At 44.5% G+C, this 22,371-nt stretch overlaps 1 protein-coding gene across 2 annotated transcripts in view; it reads right to left on the bottom strand.

Annotated features, from left to right (window-relative positions):
* Positions 1–22,371, bottom strand: part of ITGB5 (integrin subunit beta 5) — a 522,259-nt gene that overhangs the window by 259,049 nt on the left and 240,839 nt on the right. For both annotated transcript variants that reach the window (XM_085647299.1, XM_085647300.1), the window contains one exon: positions 8,095–8,263. In XM_085647299.1, the coding sequence (XP_085503425.1) occupies positions 8,095–8,263 (169 nt within the window). The remainder of the gene's footprint in view (positions 1–8,094; positions 8,264–22,371) is intronic.

Here is a 22,371-nt window from a genome sequence, read left to right on the forward strand (position 1 = left end):
CCAATACATCTATGCTATTACACTGTGCATCACTATAGTCTACCACACTACACTCTACCCTGCTCCACTGTACAACACTCCACTTTACAGTATTCCACTTTATGTCACTCCAATCGATGGTACTCCAATGTACGCCACTGCACTGTGTGCTATTTTACTCTACGCCACTCCACTCGACCCCACCAGTGTATGCGATTCAGCTGTATGCCACTCCACAGTACGCCATTGCACTCTATGCCACTCCACTCTTTACTATTCAACTTTACGCCACTAAAATGTACCTCACTCCACTCTATGCCAGTCCACTCTACACCACACCACTATACCCCACCTCACTCTATGCTAACCCACTACATGCCAGTCCACTCCACTCCACAACACAACCTAAATCAGTACACTGTACACTACTACACTACTCCACTGTACACTATTCCAATGTATGCCGCTCCACTGTACAACATTGCAGTGTACGCCACTGCACTGTACATCAATCCACTATACACTATTACACTGTATGCAACTTCACTGTATGGCACTCCACTCTATGCTGTTCCACCCTATGCAGTTTCCCTGTGTGCTACTCTAATGTACGGCACACCATTGCACTTTACTCTGCTCCACTCTTCACCTCTACACTATGCGCTATTGCACTCTACGACCCTACGCCAAATTCACTCTACGCTGTCCACTATATGCCACTCCACTTCGACTCTATCCCACTCCAGTGTACGCCACTCCACTCTACAGTATTCAACTGTATGCCACTACAGTGTATCCCACGCCACTGTTTGGTATTCCACTCCACCCCCTCCACAGTACACCACTCCTGTCTATGCCACTCCCCTCTAAGCCACTTGGCTGTATGGTACTCCAGTATACACTATTCCACTCCACTGTATGCCCACTTCAATCTACACTGTTCCACTGTATGCCACTCCACTGTATCACAGACCACTGTACCTTATTCCACTGTATGTCACTCCACTGGATGCTACTCCACTGTAAGCCCCTGCAATGTACGCCACTGCAGTGTACGATACTTCACTCTACGCCACTCATTGTACGCTACTGCATTGGAAGCCGTTCCACTGTATGGCACTCCACTGTACTCTATTCCACTGTACTACACTATTCCACTGTACCACACACTACTCTATGCCACTCCATTACACTGTACGCAACTTCATTCTAAGCCACTCCATAGTATGCTATTTCACTCTACCCAGCGGCACTACATGCCACTGCAGTATACGCCACCCTAGTTTATGCTATTACATTCTACACAACTCCACTCTACCCCACTCCATTGTAAGCCACTGCAGTCTATGCCACTCCACTCTATGCTACTCCACTGTATGCCACTCCACTCTATGCTACTCCACTATACGCCATTCCACTATACACCACTCCACTGCATGCTATTCCACTTTACCATACTGCATTGCACACCATATCACTCTATGCCAGTCCACTGCACCCCACTCCACTGAATGCTACTCTGTGCTATTCCACTGTACCCCATTCCACTAAACTACACTCTATACTATTCTACTGTACCCTACTCTATTCCACTACACTCTACACTGTTACACTGTATGCAACTTCACTCTACTCCACTCCTCTGTACATTATTCCACTCTACCTCACTCCACTGTACACCACTGCAGTCTACGCTATTACACTGTACATAACTCCAACCTATGCCACTGTATGTTTTCCATTCTACCCCACTCCAATTACGCTACTGCAGTATATGCCACTGCACGCCACTAGCTTCTAGGCTGCTACATGGTATTCCACTCTATGGCACTGCCATTATCCCAATGCACTGAACGTCACTTTTTGCTATTTCACTGTATGCCACTTCACTCTACGACACTCCACTGTTCGCTGTTCCACTGTATGCCACTACACTAGATGGTACTCCATTCTACACCACTCCAGTGTATGCCACTCCACTGTACACCACTCCATTCTACGCTATTTCTTTGGACAACAGACCACGCCTCTACACTGTTTTATATTCCACTCTACCTCACCCCACTCCAATTATAACTATAAGTTTAGAGTTCCTAATGTTTGTCTAGTTTAACTTGGGTTTTTATAGAAATAATAAAGTTTTTCTAACTTTAACTTATCTCCAACCTTTGTTTTTTCATTGATTATAATGTCTGTCTATCTATCTATCAATCTATCTATCTATATATATATCTATATATCCAGCCAAAACACAGTCCTATTTCTATGTCTATGGCAGTCTTTGTTTTTCATTTTCAAAATCTGGTCACCCTACTATACATGCCTGGTGTGAAGAAAACAAAACAACAGGATGGGAGGTAGGCGATCAGGGTGAGTGTATGGGTGGTAGAATGGATGGAATTTCAATTCATGTGCTGGCTTAGCTGGTACTCCCAGCTTGACATCATTTTTCCTGCACATCTGGAAGAGGTTAGTGATACATTTAAACAAAGAGGCCATGGTATTCTATGAGGGCTATCTTGGGAGCTCTGAACGTAGGTTGTATACTTAGGCACAAGTTTGTTATTTATTATTTTTGCACAACCACGTTATCCGCAGTGATTTTAATTTACAAATATGAATTAAACAAGACAAAGTATGCACTTTGTATGGACAGTATGGTTATACTTTGCGGTTTAACTGTAATGTATACAAGGTCCCGAAGAGGAGTGCCAACGTATTTCTAAGTGATACGATTTATTTTGAATTCTTTGCTATATGTGAAAAACAAAATTAGATTATGTTTTTCAAAACAAGACACCCAAAGGGCCGCTAAAGCACCATCTAAGAAAATAAGATCTGAAAAAACCTGATCTGTTTATTGGTCGAGACTGGACGAAGCAAAGGGCTGCGGAAGTTGCTAAAAAAAATTGCAATTGGTGCAAAATGTGAAGAATTGGTGAATGACTCCAACCATAAATTTTGAACGTGTGAAAAAAGAACATGCGGTAATTCTACTGGATGCTGTCAGTGACTGCTGTATACACCCACAAAATCTGCATTCACTTAAGTAATAAAATATCAAGGAAAACAGGTCATTATAATTAATGATCAAAACGTGTTCTTATCTGAAGAAGAATTAAGGTTATTCAAACCAAGCTTTTTATGTATCCTCCAAACGCTTAGCAAGCCCAGTGGGTGCAAAGGGCCTTTAGTGAAAGGAATGAAAACAGTTCCACATGACAATAACGCGGGTTTGGTGTGCACCAGTCCCACTTCATCCGTTGAACCACAAATAGATGAGCCCCTGGGCTAACCTTGAACATTTAGAACAAGATTTTGTATTTAAATTATCACCATCTAAAAAGGCGAGCAATACGCCTTTCAGGAATGCTAAATCCCTGAGATTTTAGAAAAATAGATAAAAATAAAAAACATCTATAGGTAAAAGGATCTGTTTTATTCACTATAACAATATATGTAACATAGCAGCAATGTAAAGACCTCCAACAACGGAACTCTGGTATGAACAAATGATTTAAGGGGCCTGTGTAAAACAACTTCCCAATGAATTCTTCCTGAAATGAAGGGCAAAAACTGGATACTAACCGGAAAAGGGCAAGCGGCTTTGTGGTTGGTTGAGACTGAAATGTTCAGATGCCTTTTAGGAAATTGGAACCCGTTCTTGAACTGAGCTGTCATTACATTATATCCCGTAAGATATTTTGGAGAAATCCACGAGAAAGGGTTAGTGCAACAAAGATGTTGCTCTGAAAACCATGCGCTCATCAATCATATAGGATAGTATAAAATGGAAACTTAAGTAATCTTTTTGTACTGAGTTAAAGAGCAATGAGTACTAAACTAGGCATATTCTTGAATCCTTTCAATCTCAACGTTATCAATCCATGCCAAGTTCTGAGCAAAACCACCAAGTAATACATCCGTCAAGTATTCTGAAGAAAAAATGACAGTGTTTGCTTTCTGAACTATTTCTCTTTTGCATTGCTAAATCTAAATGTATAGCTTCATCAAGGGGCGGAAGGCAAAATGTTGGGTCCACTCTGCAGAATGTGATGAGAGGCCCCTGAGTCGCCAATATCCCATAGATATACATTAGCCTTGGCTGGAATGGGGACCCCTAAAGGGTTGAGGACCCCTTGTCTTTTAGTGGGCCACACTGCTCCACAGGGGTCTACGTTACCAGGGGCGGCTTCTCCGCTATGGTGGAGGAGCGACGCCCTACTGCTTTCTCGCTGTGCGAGAAGCCAAAACAGAAAATGGTGATAACTTTCAGTTATTACCATTTTATGTCTGCTTTGCGGGCGGGTGGGCGGGGCTGCTCTGCTCTCACAGCAGGGTGGGGGAGGAGTGATTTGCCCACTCCTAAGTGCGCACAGACTGCTTGGTCGGGCCTCGCGGGCTGCCCAAACCAGTCATGCTCACTTTGACCTTCTCCAGAACATGCACACCCCTCTAGCCCCTGGCAGAGCGCCATATCACAGCACTCCAGACCAATCGCTACGCTGCATGCAGAGTTGTGATTAGCTTAGGGGAGGAAGCCTGGCTGCCTGCTTCCTGTTCCTGTCAGAGGAAGAGAGGAGGAGCAGTGAAGACGCAGGACCCAGCGAAAAGCTAGGTTTAATTGTTTTTTTTTACATTATGACCCCCTCCCTGTGCGACCCCCCGCTTGAACCCCCGCCCGCGTCACCACCCCATGCCCACACGCCCACCCGTGAGCCACGCCGGCCGCTCCTGTACATTACACCCCTGATTTACAATAGTCCACCTTGTCACCTACACTAAGAAATCAGCATCAGGAAGTAAACGCTAAAGCAGAAACTAAAACATCAGACAGTTTAGTTTGATAGCAGAAAATCCATTCAACTCTTCAGAGCTGAGAGAAAACATCGAAATAATAATTTATCATGTGTATTTTGTTCATGCTGTCACACTTTTCATATTAAAAGGAAAGATCTTAGAACTGGAAAAACAAAATATGTAAAACTCTCTATGATAATTTGGAAAAATGAAGGTGCTCATGTGAGAAAGTCGTGTTGTGTTTTTTCCCCCAATTTGAATCCTGAGACATTGTGCGGGAAAGGTGAGTTACCAGATGTGAAAGGAGAGATGATTGCATGGGGTCTTACACACTTGGTTCACTTCTCTGTAAAACGTAAAGAGGACAAAAGAAAGAACTGGGGGGCATATTATCAAGCACATCGTTAAAATTAAAGCGGCGATAATGGGCTTGATAATATGCCGCAGAGAATTCCAATAGAAGCCCATGTTGACACCAGAACATGGGCTTCTATGGGAATTCTCAAGGGCATATTATCAAGCACATTATCGCCTCTTTAGCGGCACTTTTCTGCCGCTAAAGCGGCGATAATTTTAACGCAGCTTCTTGATAATATGCCCCCATGTTTTCACCCGGGAGAGAAATGTTAGAGCCTTGGTCCTCCCACGGGTCCCAGTTGGCGAATGCTCCTTATTTTGGAAGTAATGTTGGGGGGAGTTGCAGAGCGGGTAAGGGCTCGGAACAACTATCTCAGATAAACACCTCTGGAGGGGATGAGGTAAGGGAACATTGGTGGCCATTTGTGTTAATCCTAAAAATGACTGGCTTTCTGTGGTATCTCCACGTTCTTCTTCTTCCGCAGACATATCTTGAAAGACAGTGTTTTTGAATTGTGGTCAGTTGCAAAAAGTTGATATTAATAAACCAGGGTTAAGTACTAAGGCTACCCTTATGTGGGGATTAATATCGATTTGAAATGCTGAGATTTTACATTTCTTTCAGGCAAGTAGGCACCCTGGCTGGAAGGCTTGTTTAGCTGTCTGCCCGACTTCGGTTTCACTGAAGGACACATCACCTGAAGCATTTAAACTAACACAATTAAAGCGTCCCGGGACGGTCCCTCTTTTTACACAAAGTATGGGAACGGTTTCTCATAAATCAAAAAAGTATGTGCACGTCGTGCCCCTCCGATCCTGCCCACTTCGACCTCTGGGAGAGGGGCAGTGTGTGTGTGTCTGCTGCAGCATATCAGATCTCCTTGTCTAAGCAGAGAGCGACATGTCTACTGAGGTCAAACTATTTAATGAAAGACTGAAGCAACAGATCTCAGATCTGCTGGTTTAACAAAGATGAGAGGGCATAAAGATGAAAGACCTGCCTCTTTCAGCTGCTGCTGCATTAATGGATTAGAGACATAGGTCTCAGGGGTTTGTTTCTTTACCAAGTCCTGTGTTTACAGTTCTTTGTTGAATGATGTGTTGCAAACATAGTGAATGTGCTACAAATTAGACAACTAAAGAGAAGCACCTCTGAGGTATACTTTATCTGTCCATTCATGGACGCTGCAACTGTTGCTATTGGGCTGTGCATAAACATGCATATGTTACAGGTAAGAAGGCAGTGCTCTTTAAATGTTATGTTGCAAACAGGTGTAGTGTTGAGTACCGGCAGTGTTCACAAAAGAGCTCATGAAGAGAGAAGCATGTGGCAGGGACTAAGAAAATGAAAGATTGGAAGAAATTATTAGCTGTAAAGCTATGTTTCACTGCGTGAACTGCAACTTTTCAAAAGAAGGACCACATTGACCAGAATGCACTAGGAAGGCTACTGAGTCATGTTTCACATGGAACCCACAGCTGAAGGCTATTGGCGAGTACCAGTCCTGGTTGGAGCGATGCCAAATGGAGGTTTCTGCTTTATGCATATATTTCACTTCACCTTTTGTTTTTGAGAGAAGCCCCCAACTTTGGACTTATCACCCTGGAAATAAAGGATACCCCTCCCATTGACTTTATTGGGTTCACCTGCCCAGAACACCTTCCTGACGTTTCCCCAAAAAGTTAATTTCGATTTCAAAAGGATCACCATCAAGAACTTTGAAAATATGTTCTTTTTTTGTGCGAGTACTGCCGTTGTTTTCCTTATGAGATATTTACGGATAGCTTAAACGGCACTGCCATCGAAGAACAAATCACTTCAGAAGTATTTCTTGTTATATGTTTATATTTCAAATGTAAAAGACACACTGGCTATTAAACTTTTTCCCTAATTTTTGTACCATCCGTGACATAATTTAATAAGCCCCAAGTCATTGTTCCCCACCACCTTTCCGGCCATAATACTTTGAAGGTGGGCCTGCCTGACTTTGAAATACTTTGTTTAAGCTGGGCATGGCAAGTCTGACGACCTGTGCATTAGATGGACAGATCTTGAGGTTGGAATTAATAAAATTATTTTCTAAAATTAGACTTAAGGTCTTTCACGATGCACGGATCAGACAGGACTGTAAAAATCATTTTTCCGGTCTCCTTAACATCAGTTACCTTCTGAAATCACAGTATATGAAAAAGCAGTCATAAAGAAAATCGCAGTATTGCAATACAACTCAAAGCACACCCAAACCCACACGATAGCTCCCAAGACAAACAAAAATCACTGTAAGATTTAAAACCAGACAACATTTCTTGCCTTTGGTCTGAATATCATGAAATGCGATATAGGGAGTCACTTGGCATCAAGAGGGAACCCTCCGGTTGACTCAGAAGAACAGACTACTATGCAAAGACTGAAGATTCAGCATATAGGAAATGTGGTCCTCCCCCTAATCCTCAAAAGATTTGGGCACACTGGTGGATTTTCAGGCCATGTTACTAACAGTTGCATAGTATCCATCGATGAGAAGGGGCAAATAGGAGTAATGAAGTTTCTAGGTCAGTTACCTCAAGTTCTGCTTTTCTTTGTTGTGTTTTAAGTAAAGGTGTACACACCTGGCAAAAAGGCAGCCTTGTTAAAAAAAAAATTTTTTAATGGTGTTCGCCCTTCGAAATTCTTTTCAATGAGGCCTTGCTGGGCTAATTGAAGTAAACGTATGTCAAAAATTATTGTCAAAAAGTGTTCGGAATCAATAAAATAATAACACTTTTACATTTGCTACTTCCTATGACGTTAATTTAAGATTTTGCCTGACGCTTTTTCTCACGTGCAGAGCGACAATATGATGTTTACTGTTAACTTTAACTTCTGTTGAAAAAACATCAGCAGGCAATATAGTTCAAGGTCTGAGATGTTTGTGGTGTAAATATGATTTGGAGGCACGTAAATGAAAAACTACTTACTTGGCAGACAGCAGCCTGTAGGATGGCATCAAAGCCACCTTCTGGTGCATCTCTGTTCCGGGACACCTTCTGCTTCTGTACCTCTTCGTTGAATCGGTCGACCTTATCTGTAAGGGACAGCGAGTGACGAAAACCAAAGGAAGGAACACAGCTTGGCGAGAGCTTATACCTAAACACAGATTTTGAGAAACTTAGATTACGATTGCCTCTCAAACTTTAATACACATTTGAAGAAAGACAAACCATAGCTATGCAAAATATATCTCCTATAATATAAGAAAAAAGCTCACTCAGGACTCCGTGGTGGGGAGGTGTATGAACATTGGTTCAGTTATAGATCCCATTGCATTTTGGAATTAAAACTCACCAAACTCAAAGAGGAAACACTAATTGCAACAATACATACATTATATATTTCAAGACCTAGCCAACGTAGAGCAATAAGAGGTAATGTACACCAGAAAGAAAAAAAATGCAGGTATTGGAACACAATGGTTTTATTAGATACTTCCACATGCTGAAAAAATTGGTCAACCATTTTAGGAAGGAAACACAAAAGTGATGGTGGAATGTTTGGATTATTCTCAGCCACTGGTAATTATTCAAGGTTGAATCCCAGTCCATCATTTTTTTTTTTTAACACCGTGACATCTCATACAGGAACCAGCCACATACAAATCAGTCTTGGATCTGGTAACATAGGAGCAGTCCATCCCAAACTGCCAGGACAGGTCCCCTCTCAACAGGAGCACAAGCAACCCTAGAATGAATTTGGCCTACTGGGAAATCCTAGAGCTAGGTCCTGTGGTTACTGTGACATAAGACTCAAGTGTACCCTACTGACGGAGCCCAGATGGACCCAAACTGGTCAGGGACCGCTTCAGTGATTAAAAAGCATACAATCCAGAATGATGACCAGATCCTGCCTTACTTCAACCAGAATGGGACAGTGTAAGATATTTTCAAGAAACCCACTATGTAGATCATTTCCCTTTACATCGATTTTAAATACATATATCTAATCCAGATATTGGTAAAATCTGGCATTTAGCTTAGACTTTTGTACCTTAGCAGGACACCCCTGCTTTAGTTAGTCTTGTAGCTTGATTTTGGGACAGGAAACAGTGTTTGTGAGATATCAGATAGTATTCTGCAGAAATATGTAGTGAGACTGAGGATTTTTTTCCAATCTGCATTTTGCCCAGATTGGTATTAAATGTGTTGTGCAGGTACAAATTCAATTCACAAAAGAAGCATAAATGTACAAAATGTGCTGCGTGTGAAAAACTCAATTGCAAACATGCATGTAGTTATAGTATAACATTTCTGATCTTGGATGTGGCCAGGAGTGGATTATGCATTCTTCATTTACAGAGGAATGCACTTGACTGCAAATCCTTTCCCCTAAGTGAACAAGGAGAAAACTGAGAGTGTGCAGAGTTCGCAGGCCACTTAATAAGGCACATGCCAAAGACAGCCATTTGTATGGCCGTGGTGCATGGCTTGGTATGTGGCTAAAGAGAAACTGTTAATGCCACAGGGCCAGAGATGCTTTATGCAGTTGTGGTGGAGGTTGGGTGTCATGAAAGTAGATTTATTGATCTCGGTTAGGATAATGAGCCATGTGAAGCTTCTCTTGGGTGAAGTAAACCCTTTTGAGATCACAATGAGGGCACAAAGCTTTTTTAAGGTCACATTGGGGTTGAAAAGTGAGAGAAGCTGTTTTGGCATCAAATTGTGGGTGGCAGCTCATATGGAGCCATTTTGGTGTCAAGGAGTGTCTTAGGGCTAAATGGGCTTTTGTGATGTTGCAGAAGGGTAGTGGGCATCTGGCACCACCCACACCAAAAAAAACAAAAAACTACCCGACACCAAGAGAGGCATCCATGAGGCTCAAAGGGCCAATGTTACCACTAAGGGCACTGGTCATCGACTGGCATATGGGAGAGGCTAACTTTATTGTGCTAACGCTGCAGCCTGCTCAGCTTTTGTTCTACAAAGGTGATTTCTACAAGGGTATGAGCAGCATAACAGCCGACTGGCGTAAAGATGCTTATCCTGGGACCCGTAAGCAAAATACACTGAACACCAGGAAGCGTACCCAGTTCCAGTACCGGCCGGTTTATATAAGGCAGACTAAGGCTAATTGATTAGAAAAATAAACACCAATCAATGGGGTGATGCCAAGAAGCCAGGAGAAAGGTTTAATCCTGGTTAGACCATCAACTGATATAAGAGCCTCTTATCCGAATTCATCCACCACATGGGATGGACTAAGTCGTGGACACCTCTGCCTCTGATATCTGCTCACTAAGCCAACAGGCTATGTTCATCTCTCCCTCGCCAATCATATCTTCACCGCACTGAAATTCCTACACATGGATATAGGCCAAGTAGCCACTTGGGGGCCCATTAGCATGTCGGGTTGATCGCCGCCACCGCCCGCATGGCGGTGGCGGATCCGCCCGACATTTGTGCCCGCCCGCATGCCAATTCCCCCCCACCATATCACTATGGCGGTGGGGACCCTGGCGGACAGAAAGACCGTCTGCCGGTTTTCCGCCGGTAGGCAATCCGCCCGATTGCCTACCGGGCGGAAAAGCTGTTAATATGGTGGCGATGTCTGGTAGACACCGCCATCCATATTATGATGCATGTGGGGTGTTGCGGCAGGCGGTTCTCACCATTGCGGCCCCCAGCGATTCTGGGGGGTGGGGGGTGCACATGGGCGGTACCTATGGTACCCCCCTGCAGTTCCATGCACAACATGGAACTGCAGGCACAACGTGGCAGGCACCGCGCGATGCCTGCCACGTTGTGCATGGAACTGCACGACATGCCTTTTTGGCATTGCAGCGGGCGGTGCTGAGAGCACCACCCGCCGCAATATCAAGAATGCAGGATGCGCCCGCCAGTATAGCGGGCGCATCCTAATGTCACACACGGGATCCCCGCACCTATGGTGGGCGCTCCCATTCTACGAAAGGTTGGCAGGAGGACAAAGTCCGCCCGCCATCCTAATGATGCCCTTGGTCTCTAGCTTTCCCACCCTACTACCAGGAGTGCTAGTGCTCAGACTTAAAAGAGAAGCAGTCCCCACCAACCCGCTCGGGAAGTCAAGTGTTTGATCCCCAATGTAGGAAATTCCTGTCATCACCCCTTTCTTTCCCTGCTGCCAGGCCTAGAACCAAGACCACTACACTACTGGCAGCGGCAGGGAATGTTGGGAGCATTGAGACGTCAATCATTCGCAGTGCCCCAACGGGAATTTGTGCTCATTCCACGGGATAGGCAGGGTCTCACAACAGATGATGCATAAGCACTTGCCAAAGCTATAGTGCACTAGAGCAAGTGAGATAATAGAAACATAGGTAAAATAATTGTGCAAAACTTGAGGTGATGGGGGCGTTTCATGGGGGGGGGGGCAGAATCACACAGACCTAGGGAGAGATCAAAGGGATTGAGTGAGTGGATCACACGCGACAGAGAAAATAGGCCAGCTTGGAGGATGGAAAAAAGGCACAACTATATAAGAACATCTTCTGCAAACTACAAAGCTTAAAAAAAGCCTAGGAAGGTTTTAAAACACTTTTATATCCGCATTATCCCTTGTCAACTTACAGCACACGAGGCCTTCAGCAGATCAATGTACTTATGAGTTCTGGCGTTTGGGGCTGCTGTGGAAATCAAGGTCTCGGCACACGTAGTATAAAGGAGAAAGTGAATTACTGGTTTTTGTAATTATAAAGAGAGTGTAGGTTTGTTTTTAACAACAACAATCGTAGTGAGCAGAATACTAACTCTTTTCGTTTTTTCAGTCCTACTTTGCGTCACACATGCGCAGGCGATCTTCTGCATACTGTTAAACATGTTTTAAAACGTCTGTAACTCGCAGCTCATTTCTAAGGTAAAGTTAGCAAACAGCCTGCGCGTTTACAAGCAGTAATACATCTGTGTCTAGCAAAGAGTGCTGGGTTTTTATTGAAGACAAAGTAATTAAAGAGCTCCAAGCGTCTGCAAATTATTGGGCCCCCTATATGTGCAAGCTCCAGCCTTCAATAAACCATGTGAACTTCTTATGTGTTCAGTCAGGCAGAGCTCAGTGTGATGCTTAAATTATACCTTTCTGCGAGCAGTCGGCCGTGGAACCGCAGGGACTGCGTCACTGCGTCACCGCGTCACCTCGTGGACTACGGTGAAATTCTCCACCTGTTCAAAGCTGGAATTACATCACAGACGGCTTGATCCATCATAATACCTTAAAAGGACCGGCTGTGTTTATAATAATATACAGCAAACTATACTTAAGGGTGCAAGATTGCCCCGCCCCTAGTGTCTGTAAAGCAACAGAGGGAACGTCGGAGCAGGAAAAAGGAGACCGCGCGAGGAGCATCAAAACACCAACGCGCATCCTCAATTTAAAAGACATGTTCTGATACAATTACCAACATCAAACAGTGACTAGCTAGAACACAGGACTGATATGTTGTGCATATTTCTGAAGATTTGTTTATAACACACACACACACTTTAAGCGCCATAATTACTAGATTAACACGCACATTCCTTTTTTGGATGGCGCTTGTTAAGGGTCTTGCAAACAAATAAACAACTTTTGAGTCTAATACGGTTGAGAACCTTGACACAATGTTAAAGGTGATGCTAAAGGTAGTGAAACTGCGAAATCATGTATGCCTATGTGTGTATATACAAATATGTATGATTCCCATCATCAACCCGACGTGGTTGGCTTCATCATCTGGGAACCTAGGGACTTTCTCAGAGAACCATCTTCTACTTGAGAATTGTAGATCCTGGTCTCATGAATCTCCCAAACCATTCAATGGTGTGATGTTGTTGTTTGATGAAGATAGGGTGAGATGGCTGCAGTGCTTGTGAAGAGTGCTAGTGTGTGAGTGCTATTTAAAAATTATCTAACAAGGCACTAAGAGAATTTTATTGAATCGCTACCTTGTTGACAATATCTAAAAACAGTGCTGTAACAGTTTCAAAAATATAATAACTGTGTTGGGGAAGGTCTACATGTTTCTGCTATCGGACGAAATTCATCCAAGCTTTCATCAGGACCAATAAAGCTACTGCAATAATCAATAGTGCCAAAGTGCCAAGTAAACAACCCAATTTATGGGTTTTAATTTTGTTGAACCCTCTGATTTTCTTACAGAGCGGGGCCTCCTAAAACCTGAGCAGTTGCCAGGTGAGGTGAGGTGCACACCCACCACTAATTGGGTAAGTGCCTAAAAGTTTGTTACCTAACTAAATTAGACAGACTTAAGAGAGTCTTAATACATTTATGAGTATTTGCATACTTGATATTTTTCTGGATGCTACATGTTTACCTTGAAAATAACACGATGTCACTGGTTTTTGCCATGTTGTGTTTTCTTTTCTCTTCTTTTCCTATCCGTGCAGGTCAGTGAAGTAAAACTACTTCCAACGGAGTTTCTTGGCCCCCACTTGGGTCCAGGTTGTATATATCACTTTTTAGTCACTTTGGCACTATTGATTATTGCAGTAGCTTTATTGGTCCTGATGAAAGCTTGGATGAATTCCGTCCGATAGCAGAAACATGTAGACCATCCCCAACACAGTTATTATATTTTTGAAACTGTTACAGCACTGTTTTTAGATATTGTCAACAAGGTAGCGATTCAATAAAATTCTCTTAGTGCCTTGTTAGATAATTTTTAAATAGCACTCACACACTAGCACTCTCCACAAGCACTGCAGCCATCTCACCCTATCTTCATCAAACAACAACATCACACCATTGAATGGTTTGGGAGATTCATGAGACCAGGATCTACAATTCTCAAGTAGAAGATGGTTCTCTGAGAAAGTCCCTAGGTTCCCAGATGATGAAGCTAACCACGTCGGGTGGATGATGGGAATCATACATATTTGTATATACACACATAGGCATACATGATTTCGCAGTTTCACTACCTTTAGCATCACCTTTAACATTGTGTCAAGGTTCTCAACCGTATTAGACTCAAAAGTTGTTTATGTGTATTATTTTGTTGACTTGGGGATTTCACAACTAATAGAGTCTTTAAACTTTATCCCTTTGACCCTTACTCGTTATCGAGATATCATATGATAGTTCTTGCAAACAAATGTCAAATTGTTATTAATTTAACCTGCACTGTGGGGTTTACAGCGACGATCAACAAGAGAATTCAGAAGCCAAAACAGAGGAAGGGGCAGACTGTGGCCTGGCCTCCATTAAATAACAACCCTCTAAATGGCATAAAAAATCTGATACAAACATCTACAAAGGCCGCAGAAGAGGCAGGTTACATTAGCCACAATGAGTTTCTATTTTTGAACAACAAAAACCCCAGAACTCCTGTACTTTACACACTCCTGAAGGTGCACAAAGATCCCAATAATCCTCCAGGCAGACCCATCCTTTCAGGCTGTGACTCCATCCTGTAACCCCTAGGGAGATATGTTAATTTCTTCATTCAAGACAATGTTACGGACACAATTGCCTATGTTAAGGACACAACACACTTTATTAACATAGTAGAAAAAGAAACTTTTGACCCATCATGCTAACTCTTACTCACTTTGGACATAGAGTCCCTTTACACAAACATTCCACAAGACAAAGGCATGAAAGTCATTGAAAAGCATCTCAACAATAGACCCCGTCCACACAAGGTGCCCACGGAATTTATAATTTCCCTTCTCCAAATAGCCCTCTCTGAAAACTACTTCTTGTTCAATGAGAAATATTATAAACAAAGGAAGGGCACTCCCATGGGGGCAGTTTTTGCACCACATTTTGCAATACTGTACACCGATGAAATAGAGAAGGAATTTATCCTCAATTACCTCAACCCACAACGTAATAAAATCAAAAGCTGACATCGAAACATCGATGACGTCTTTATGATCTGGCTGGGCTCCAATCAGGAACTTGAAGAATTCTGCCTCTGGCTTAACAACTGTCAGCCAGACCTTAAATTCACACATAGCTCCAGCAATCATTCCATAAACTACCTAGATGTGACCGTCATTCAATCTGAGGGTATCTTATACACCACCCTCTACAGAAAAACCACCGAACGTAATACCCTACTACACTATAAAAGTGCACATCCCAGAGCACTTAGAGATGGACTTCCCTTCGGGCAATTCCTACATATCAGAAGGAATTGCAAACTCAAAGAGGACTATTTTAAAGAAGCCAAAACACTCTGTGATAAACTGCTCAACAGAGGCTACCCTAGACGCCTAGTCAAACGATCTATGAAAAGAGCATGGTACTCTCACAGAGAAATACTCCTGGAGCCTAAACCCAAAAAAGTCCTCTCACGGATCACCTGCGTCACCACCTTTTGCCCTGCTACTAACAACATAACCAAAGTGGTTAAAAAACACTGGCCATTACTGACATCCATAAACATCACTAATGAAGCCCCCCTCTTCTCATTTAGGTGAGGACGCAACATCAAAGACCATTTGGTGAGAGCCCAAAGACCAACACCCAAAAACAATAGAATACAGTAGTTTCTTGGACTGCCTCCTGTTATAGGCCATTTTAAATGTGGTAACTGTGCTGCATGGCCTTCCACAAGTAACACCAAAGTATTCCAATATGACACTGGCATGCATAATTTGACATTTTTCTCCAATTGTAACTCCACAAATGTAATCTACTGCATTCTATGTCAATGTAACCTAAAATACATAGGCCAGACAACACAAAAAAAAAAATCAAAGCAAGAATTGGACAACACAGAGGCAGAATTCGATGTCAAGTCACAACAGCCCCTCTTGTGGAACACTACATTGAAAAAGGACACACAGAACAGGAGATCCACTGGCATGTGATCGACATGCTTCATCCCAACAATAGAGGTGGCGACCCCAACCTCATCCTAAACAGACTGGAATGCAAATGGATGTTCAACTGTCGCTCGATCGAATATGGCTTGAACACGATTGATGAGTGGAATATGATTCTGTAAGCCAATTTCAACAGTGATGACAATGTGCCTTCTTCTACCAAACCTACTATAGGAATTCCTCAACCTGTACTCTATGCGCGATTGCAATAGAGTGGCTATCTCTCGTGCACACCTTACCACCAACATTTTTTCATTAATTTTATTTACATTTAATTTTGAATGAAATGTTGTCATTGTATGTTGTACAACAAAGCTATTATCCCTTTAATACATATTGTCATGACTATTCGTGATGACACTACTGCATACTGGAGTCACTTATAGGTTGTGGCTTCTTTCCTATGTTAACCCTATAGAATTGTAGAGCAATACTATTACCGCTAACTATATCCCTGGGAATCGTCCGTAACCACTGCCTCACCCAATATGGCTGACCTTGGCCCCCTCTGGGTTCTACAAGGTTGACACTCCCTATGCTCGCGGGCGACACATGCGCAGTTGCACCTCATAGGCTTTATCAGTACGTTCCTCGGTCATGCACGCCACATGCTCCGGACTATTGCCAGCGCGCTCACCCCGGGATTGACTCCCCCATGAAGTAACTCTTTCCAAGTAAGTCTTTATCCTGCGGAAACGCCGCTCATGCTGCGGTGCTACACCGCCTTAATTACCTTGTACCTTTCCCCTTAGAACAAACTGGGAAACTCGACTACTAACCTCCGCTCGGGCCTTCGTTACCCGATCAAGATTCCGGCTACCACCTCCCGGCCCAAGCAAGCCTTGTTCTTCGGACCCTGCATTCTGATCTATTCAGTGCTCTCGCAGTAAGTCCTCCACTGCTCCCATACCTCTCTCTGCGGTCAATCATATAGGCTCACCCCCTTGCCCCTCCGGTGCCTTTACTACGGGTTGTCACCATATTAATCATCGACGCTCAGCGCGATGATTTTTAACACGCATGCCAAGTTGCGAATTAGACCTTCCTTCCCAACACCACCCCAAATAATATCCTCTTAGGCACGCTAATCATCATCCCTTGTGCCTTTCCCCTTTCCCCATACCTACACCGGTACCATACTCTATTACTCACCTCCTTAATACAGCAGTTACCAGGAGCACCTCCAATCACCTTTCTAGGCACCCCAACTGACTGCCTTCACGTTCACCAGCGCTACCCTCCCATGGAACGTACGCCCATACTCGAGTAAGTCTATGAACTCCCTTTGCGTCCTAGCTTCACATTAATTGCTTCGGGCCTAGGCACGTGATACTTCTTCATTATGCTTCATCTTCTTGGGCACTAGCGTTACCTCATCCTTCACTGATATTGCGCCAGACTGTCACTTAAGCGCAACGCCATGAGTATTTATTTTTCAGTAATCCAACGGACACAGAATTTAATTAACTCATACCTTTCCCTCATTTTAGATTCTACGTGCTCTCACTTCGTAATGTCCTGATGATGATCTTGATTAACTAAGATCGAAACGCAGTCGACCACAATATCAAAGTTCCCTAAAACTGTAAAAATTACTTGGGTTCCTTTGATCTGTTTCTCAATGCGATGTAAAGTTTTTACTGTCACTAAACACCTCACTTCACGCACTGTCACTTATTTATGTGTGAGCACTGTATATTCTCTCTCTGCAAAAATGAAAGAAACGGAAGTTACTCCATTTTATGATGTTTAAATAAAATGTGATGCCTTCCTTTAATATTCTGTGTCCATACATATATTTCTGAACTGAATCCACCTTGGCTTCAGTATCTCAATGACTCCAATTGAATTAACCTTCAACTAAATAACTTGTAGCCTTGCAACCGGAGGATCTTACAGACCTCACCAAGACCACTGTTTTTGTTAAACTATACTATTACCCCAGGTCACATTTGTGTGGGGTCCCCTTGTTTTTTGAAACACATCCCCAGAAGACTGCCTTGCTGCTTGAGGCCTCCATTCTACCTCAGAGGGCTGCCCTGCTTCTACCAGAGGACTGACCTGTTGCTCAGGATTGTTTTGTACCCCAGCAGACTGCTCTGCTGCTTGAGGCTTGCCTTGCTGCTTGAACCCAGGACTACCAGAGTGACTCCAAGGGCTAGTTGGTTGGCCTCCTGTGCGAGATACAGGGACATAGCAAGCTAAATAGACCTTGAACCCTGCACCTGGCCTCTGCTGGAGTGAGTCCTGACCCACCCCCACAAGTGAGTCCTAGCCCCTTGGAAGTGGTATTGAAGGTGTTTCTCCTGACTACCCCTAAAAGTTGGAACATAGAAAACTTTTCTCCAAAAAGTGGCCAGAGAACCGATGGAAGATCAAGACCAATCTACCTGCCTGACGATCAGCCTAAGGTGCATAGCTGTTGGCGTGACCCCTCAGTAGCTCTCTCTACGTCCTTCTCTGCAGCAGCAATTCCTGTTCAGCACGCCCCTCAGTGAAGACATCTGGCCTCATGGGCTCCTGTCCTGCAGCTTCGTCCCGCTGGAGATTTTCAACTTCCAATTAAGTGACAGATTCAGAAGGCAGAAGTCTTTACCATGACCCCATCCAGGGCTCACGGACGTCGACACCTCCTCCTTGAACACCGCTGGCAGCCTTGCCTCACTGAACATTACCTTTGCAGGAACTTTTCTTTGAAACTTCTTCTATGTCTGAAGGTAAGCCAAGACTAGGCTCAAACCATCTTGTGTATCCTACTTGCGCTCCATTGCGGTCCACCTTAAACTTTGACTTTGCACCAACAAGATATCTGTGGTTACCACTTTGATCTTTTAGGCGCTATTTTACACAAAAAACTTTAAGAAGTAGAGGGTTTGACTGAGATGCATGTGGAACAGATGCGTTTTCAATAGCATTCTAATAGAGATAAGAGGGCTCAGTTCTCATAAGAATGATGAACAAGTTCCAAAGGTTGGTGGCAATTTCAGAAAAAAAATTACCCCTGAGAAGAATTATGGGTCCTATTTCAGTGTCACTGGGTTGTTTGCACCTCGGCATGCCTTTTGAAAACATATCAATATTTCTCAGGTTAGGAGCAGACGCTTGAGCGCCCGGCTCCGTCGGTCCGTGGCCTCGGACTACTATCCTGATGCCCATCCTCGCCGATTCTCGAGGTGCACCGTGTGCGAAGACGCGCTGACCGCGCTGCTGTTTTCCCGGAGTCTCAACCCGCCCGGATGCCCGAGTTCTGGGTGCTTTTGTCCTCGGCACTGAAACCCTGCGCCCTTACGGCCCTTGCCGGCCTCCTGGAAGCTCCGCAGTTACCGGACCAGCTAGCGCTAACCTGAGCCCCGCGGCCCCGATCTCGCCTCGCACCATGGATCGTTTCCGGATGAGCCCGGGGAGAGACGGCCGGACACCTTCTGCACCCTGTGCCTGACGGGCTGGAGCTGTGGGGTGGGCCCCGGTGCGGTGAGTCTCCTGCCTCGCTCTGAGGACCGGGCTGCGGGGGGCTGCTGCCCCCTTTGCCCATTGCCTAGCCAGCGGCGAGGGGGACCGGCGAGAAGATAAGCGACTGTCGACCTTTCCTGTTGCGGCGTAGCCTTGAGGGGAATTGACCCCTTGCCACGACCCCCCCCCCCTGGCCATTGCACCGTATAGCGGCAAAACATGGCGTTGAGTGCCTGCTCGCGGCTGGGGGGTGATACTTCGGTCTCGCCCGCTGCCCACTTCGCCCTCCCTCTTCCGGACACCAGCTCTACAGTGCCGTCCCGGATTGCTGCCGATGTTGGGGCCCAGCTTCCGCTGACATGCGGCTCCGTTCTGGCTGTCCTGCGGGACTTTCAACTACAGATGTGCGCTGGCCTGCAGGCGCTGAGTGAGAGGTTTGACCCCATACTGTCGGCTGCGGGCCGTGAGCTCACTGTTTGTCATCCACAGGGCGTGGGTCTCCCGGTGCTCTTGTCCTCTTGCGGGGACGCAGCGGCGGGGTATGATTGTGCTACACTGGTGCCTTCACCTAGTGCTCCCGGCACCCAGGGTCCACCGCTCTCCACCTCAACTGCGGATACTTTGTCCCCCTGGTCATGGCTTCCTGCTTCATTGTCCCCTGCATCACCGCGTCCGCGAGGCTATCCTGCTGAGCGCTACCTAACAGCTTCGAGGGACCGTCCGCGGTGGCCCACTGCTGCCTGTTTGTGGAACTCCTGTACCTTACTTGCCAGGTTTGGATTTTATGTGGTGCAACGAGGGACTTCAATCGGTGGTCGGCGGCCATTTCGTGATCCCACTTCACCATCCTTTCACAAGCGGCCATCTTGTCTTTGTCTGCTCGGGACACGGGGCCTTCACGCAGGAGCTGGTTTAATCCCAAGCCCGCGATCGGGCCAGGGCTAGACTGACTTTTATCGTTATGGTTTATGGACGGGCTGGCCTGGGTCTGGGACTGTATGTATGTTTTGCGCGCACTCATCGCGACTTGTATCCCTTGCTTAAACTGTGGTGCCATGGTATCTTTGCATGCCGTTTTTTGGCGTAGAGGGCTCTCAGTGTGTGGGGGCCATAACGGGCTGATGGTTCGGGGCGCTCTGGTGTTTAGTGGGCTCCTCCCCACCTTCTTTTCTGTTTTCTTCCCTTCTTTACTCTGTTCCTACTTTCTCTCTTCTCTATATTTCGGGTTCATTGGGCGACAGGCACTATGCTGGGGGGGGGGGTAGGCCGTAGCCTCCGCATTGGTGTAGGGTGGGGGGGTAATACTCTGTTTTCAATTAGTTCTATGGGCCTTTTTTCTTTTATGTCTCTGTGCTCTACTTTCTTCGATTCGGGGTCCGGGTGTGGGGTGGATCTAGTGGGGGCGGCTTTGGAGGGGCGCATACTTGCTCATGTGACTATCCTGATATATCCTTGCACCGCCTCACTGATTGAGATTTTACTCCCAGTGTGGTTCTTACTGATGTTGCTGCTCGCCCGTGTGGTGAAGCTATCTTGCGGACTCGAATCTACTTTGCTCTTATCCTTCATTGACTTTTTTCTCCGATAAAATTATCAAAAACTTAAAATTAACCTTCACCTCTCCTTCCCCGGGTTTCAAAGATATCTCCAGTATGTAACTCATAACCTGTTGTTAATCCTGACCGTTGATGCACGGGGGCTGTAATGTGTGTATCAGTGCTCTACTGTATCGTGGCCGGCCTGACGGTTGTAGGCCCGTATTTGTTCTTTTAAGATGCACGAATAAAGGTTTTTTAAAAAAAAAAAAAAAAAAAAAAAAAAAATATTTCTCAGGTTGCTTGATATACTCTCTTCTGAAATCTGAGGCACAGAGATTATGATAAAACTGGTGACCTCAATGGTTTAAAGGTGATGACGAATAATTCCCTAGTCAGTTTGATTTGATTGAAAGCAGGATGGGAACCAATTATGGGATCGCTAGGTGATCCTGACTGGGAGGAGGCACAGATGCTCCCAGTGTGGTATTTGTTAAAACATGTTTTACGATGGTACAACAGCACTCCTATGGTAGGAGCCCCATGCTTGAATGTCTTAAAAAGTTTATCTAAGAAGTTAGGTTTCCTCACCCTTAAGGGCAGTCTTCCTGGATTGAAACTTCTGGAAAAGAAACACTGTAATGTTGTTTAGGGCATTGGGCAGGACTGTGGCTGAGCCAATTAACAGCTCTGCTGAGGATCTGAGGTGGCCAGGAACTACCCATATTTCAAACATTTTTGATAAGCTGAGGTTGAGAGTCACATAGCGGGGTTTGGTGCTGAAATTGTGAATCCCCACCACCACGTTCTCCAACTCTGGAGTCATTGTATATAAATATGGTTTAGGGCATGGCAACAAAACAGTAGTGTATATTTGAAGAGGATGACCAAAGAAACTGGAAAAAGTAGGAGGACCAGGGATTCCGCACTTTGGATAAGAATATTTGAATGTGTGAAATTATGTTTGCAAAACTGTAGGGAAAAGATGGCGCCACAGATTGTTTGGCAATTTATTATGGCTGATGTTTTTCTTTTATCAAAATATTTCAAATATATATATTATTTTAAAGGAATATTAATACCCTGTACTTGAAGTGCTGGTATCATCTCTACACCTTCTAGTCTACATGAACAATACAGAATAATCCTTTGTGATTTCTCTTGTCAAGGGCATATTTAAACAATGCCTTTAATATCAGCCAAATACATGGATTCTCATGCCTTGAAATTAGATACCAATTCTCAAAGTCTGTCTCGAATAGAAAATTAGAAAATGCACATCACATCTTTGCTCTGGTATTGGACTATTGAAAGATCAGAATATCCAGTTGAGGGTACCTTTCCCACCAAATCAGTCTTTATGCAAACTGTTCTGACTATGATGTGGCTTTGAGAAGGCTTGCCTTGCTAC

Source organism: Triturus cristatus, chromosome 3_2, assembly GCF_964204655.1.
Source record: "Triturus cristatus chromosome 3_2, aTriCri1.1, whole genome shotgun sequence".
Classification (NCBI taxonomy): domain Eukaryota; kingdom Metazoa; phylum Chordata; class Amphibia; order Caudata; family Salamandridae; genus Triturus; species Triturus cristatus.